Below are 3,873 nucleotides of genomic sequence, written 5' to 3' on the forward strand. Positions count from 1 at the left end.
AATAGAAAATCTTTTTTTTTTTTCACCCACTCTTAATCACCCACTCTAGCTGGGTAAAATATTGGAGTTATCACCCACTCTAATCACCCATTGTAGCTGGGTAAAATAATGAAGTTATGGAAGTATATAAAGGAAAAGAAGATGGCAGTCTTAGAAATCTTACTGTTCACTTTTCAACTCTGTCTACATATTCCTGTATATTACAGTAACAAAGCTGTGTTTTTTTATTCTTCACTTGAGAACACAGCCTTTTTTTGTGTAGAAAGAGAGCTGATTTCCTTTCACTGCATTCTCAGTCCAACAGAACATTGACTATTATAAGTTTCTACAGCTTCTATGAAGCTTATAGTAAAGGTGATTAGGAAGTCTCTGAACTCTAGTAGTGAGCAATCCAGCCAACACTGAAGTCATTGTTTCAAGGCTTTATCATTCCAATAATTCATATTAACTAAAACTCCTATGTATCCTAAGATTCTGAACATATTAGAGACTTAAAGAGAAATATACTTTTGCTATAAATCTCTTCATATTGAAGCTAATTAACAGGTTTATTTAAAAGCTTCTCTGTGAAAAGAAATACAGTAGCACAAGGGAGAAACATCAAAAATGGTTTGTGAATATATGTCAGTCAAAAAGTATTACCTTGCATTTCTCTTAATAGTTTCTTGTATATTAATTTTTAAGCTGGTCACAGGTTATGTTTTTTGATTTATTCAAAAATTTTACTTAGTCTTTCTGTGATTAGGTCATGTGAGTGATTCCCAAGTTACAATTTATAGTTTTAATTAAAATTCTTATTTGCATACTGTAGTCTCATTACTTCCATATTTAAGATCTGATTTCTTTCAGACCTTAAGTCCTTCATAATTTTCATGACTTGATATAGTATCTCTTTAAGGATCTTTAAGTTCTCAATCCCGCAACAGGCTCAGAAAAATCAGAAGATACCACCATCTTTTTTTTTTCTAGTGGGTAAACTAAATAAAGTTCAAAGAGCTGAAGACATTCATTGAGCTGGGTATACACGATAAGACAACACTTCTCTCTGGCTTTCTATTTTACTAGATTAGAACTTATTTCCCCTTTCTTTGAGAAGTTGGTAAATCTAACATCATAAATAAGAAAGATAAATCTCAAAAAACAGGTATAAGGGTCCAGTTATAGTTTACAGGCTCAAGATTTGTGGCCAAAGATAGACATTTGAGAGTTCTTTAAAAAGATTGTGGAAAAATAGAATTAAAAGATAATATAAAATAAAAGTTTCCGTGAACTTTCTGAAGACCCCTTGTACTTGGTCCCCTCCTCAGCTACATATAGAGCTGTTCTGTGTTAATAGAAATAATTTATAACATTTTACAATTTTCTTTCTTATTTGCTTAGATTACAGCGTCAAATCCATGCTAAAGATAATGAAATCAAGAACCTTAAAGAGCAACTTTCCATGAAAAGGTACAAACTTAGCTTTTTCTTTCATTGGGTGCACCCTCTCTGGAGTTGTGTATTCTGCTCAACATGTTCTGGCTAGGGTAGCCGTGTAATTTACCATCCAAACCTGGGGCACTTGGGAGCATGATATTGGTCAGTATTAATAGGTATAAACTGAAAATGTCCTAGACAAATTGGGAGGTATGGTCACCCTAGCTCTGGTCCTAAAAGCTTCTGAGGAGATTGAATTGGCAAAATTATAGTCCCCACAGTAAACTACTAGAGCTTAAGAGTTCTTATTTCTTTACCTGAATCAATACTACTAAGTGTAACTGTGTTATGAAACTGGCTAAGTTTTATTCTGATTCACCTATTTTTGCTTGTAATTTTTAAATAACAACTTTTTTGAGATCTAAATCACATAGCTCAAAATTTATCCCGTGAAAGTATGTAATTACTTGTTTTTAGTACATTTACAAAGATATACAAACATTGTTTCTCTCTATTTCCAGAACATTTTTATCATCCCAAAAAGAAACCCTGTACCCAATATAAGTCATTCTCTGTTCTCCCCTCCTTCAGCTTCTGGCAACCACTAATCTACTTTCTGTCTCTATGGATTTATCTATTCTGGACATTTCATATAAATGGAATTATTTATTATGTGGCCTCTTATGATTAACTTCTTTCACTTAAAATATTATCAAAGTTCACCCATGTTGTAGCATGTATCAGTATTCACTCCTTTTTATTAATAAATAATATTTCATTGTCTGAATATACCACATTTTATCTTTTCATCAGTTGATGGACATTTGGCTTGTTTTCTATTTTTTTTTATTATGGATAATGCTGTTATGAAATACATTTATATACAGATATTTTAGTGAGTGTGCTTTCATATCTCGTTGTTATATACCAATGAGTGGAATTGATGGGTCATCAGTAAGCTGTATGTTTAACTTTTTGAGGAATTGCCAAAAGGTTTTCCAAGTGGCTGCATCATTTTATGGTCCAACAAGTGTATGAGGGTTCTGATTTCTCCGCATTCTCACCAACAATTGTTAGATTATGTCTTTATTTTACCCATTATATTACATGTGAAGTGGTATACCATTGTGGCAAGTGTATGAGGGTTCTAATTTCTCCGCATTCTCACCAACGATTGTTAGATTATGTCTTTATTTTACCCATTATATTACATGTGAAGTGGTATACCATTGTGGTTTCAAATTGCATTTTCCTAATAATTATGCTGAACATCATTTTGTGTAGTTATTGGTCATATCTGTACCTTCTTGGAAAAATGTCTATTCAAATCCTTTGTCCATTTTAAACAATGGATTATCTTTTTATTGTTGACTTTTAAGAGATCTTTGTATGTTCTAGATACAAGTCCCTTATCAGATACATGATTTGTAAATATTTCCTTCCATTCTGTGGGTTATCTTTTCACTTTCTTGATGATGTCATTTAAAACACAAAAGTTTTAATTTTGATGAAATCCGATTTATTTTTTTCTTGTGGGCAAATTTTGCACAATATTTAATGGCATAATAATTAATGTCTCTTATGTTGAGTAAATGTATCCGCTTGAATATTTTATGATTTTTTCCCCCCCTCAAGAAACCCTAGTCTTAATGTTATCTAAACTTCTCATTAATGTTGGTCAGGTCCTCAAGCATCTAGGTGTTTCTAATAATAAAACATTGAGAATGTTTTTTGTGAAAGTGTCTATTATAATGTTATATTTTCAATTAATTGTTTTCATTAAAGACAAATTTTGGTTTGTATGCTATACAATTCTGGCACTCAAGTGTAGGAAGCTGAAATGGGATAGGAAAAAATGAAACCTCCTAGGTAGCCATTTTCCATAATGTTCTTCATAAATAATATCTTTACCCTCATCTCCCTTCTTCTCTCTCAAGCTGTATGATTTGCTTTCATTCTAAGGTGTTGAATGAGGTCTTGAATGTGAGCACTGACATAACCAGTAAAATGTTTTAATGCGGTGACTGCTTTATGAGGGGGATAATAAAATCCTATGTGGTTGCTATTGTTGGGATACAGAAAGGCTTGTAGAAACTTTATTTTATGTAAAATGTATTAATAATGATAATAGCTAACATATATTTAGTACTTATTATGCGCCAAACACAAAGTGCTTTATGTATATAATCTGAAAGAGTTTTCACAGTAGCTCTTTGAGGTAAGTAATACAATTTTCTACTTTTTTATGTATAAGAAAACTGAGGTATAGTGAAGTTAGGTAACTTGCTGTCTTAGTTTGGGCTGCTATAACAAAGTATTATAGACTGGGTGGCATATAAACAACAGAATGTATTTCTCACAGTTCTGGATACTGGGAAGTCCAAGATCAAGGCACTGCCAGATTTCGTGTCTGGCGAAGATCCACTTCCTCATAGACAGTCATCTTCTCACTGTAAC

The 3,873-nt window shown here is 32.4% G+C and overlaps 1 protein-coding gene across 1 annotated transcript in view; it reads left to right on the forward strand.

Moving 5' to 3' along the window:
• DZIP3 (DAZ interacting zinc finger protein 3) overlaps positions 1-3,873 on the forward strand; it is an 83,679-nt gene that overhangs the window by 58,344 nt on the left and 21,462 nt on the right. Inside the window, exon 21 of the mRNA XM_008589940.1 lies at positions 1,381-1,449. Within this exon, the coding sequence (XP_008588162.1) occupies positions 1,381-1,449 (69 nt within the window). The remainder of the gene's footprint in view (positions 1-1,380; positions 1,450-3,873) is intronic.

This window comes from Galeopterus variegatus, unplaced genomic scaffold (assembly GCF_000696425.1).
Source record: "Galeopterus variegatus unplaced genomic scaffold, G_variegatus-3.0.2 Scaffold5767, whole genome shotgun sequence".
Lineage (NCBI taxonomy): Eukaryota > Metazoa > Chordata > Mammalia > Dermoptera > Cynocephalidae > Galeopterus > Galeopterus variegatus.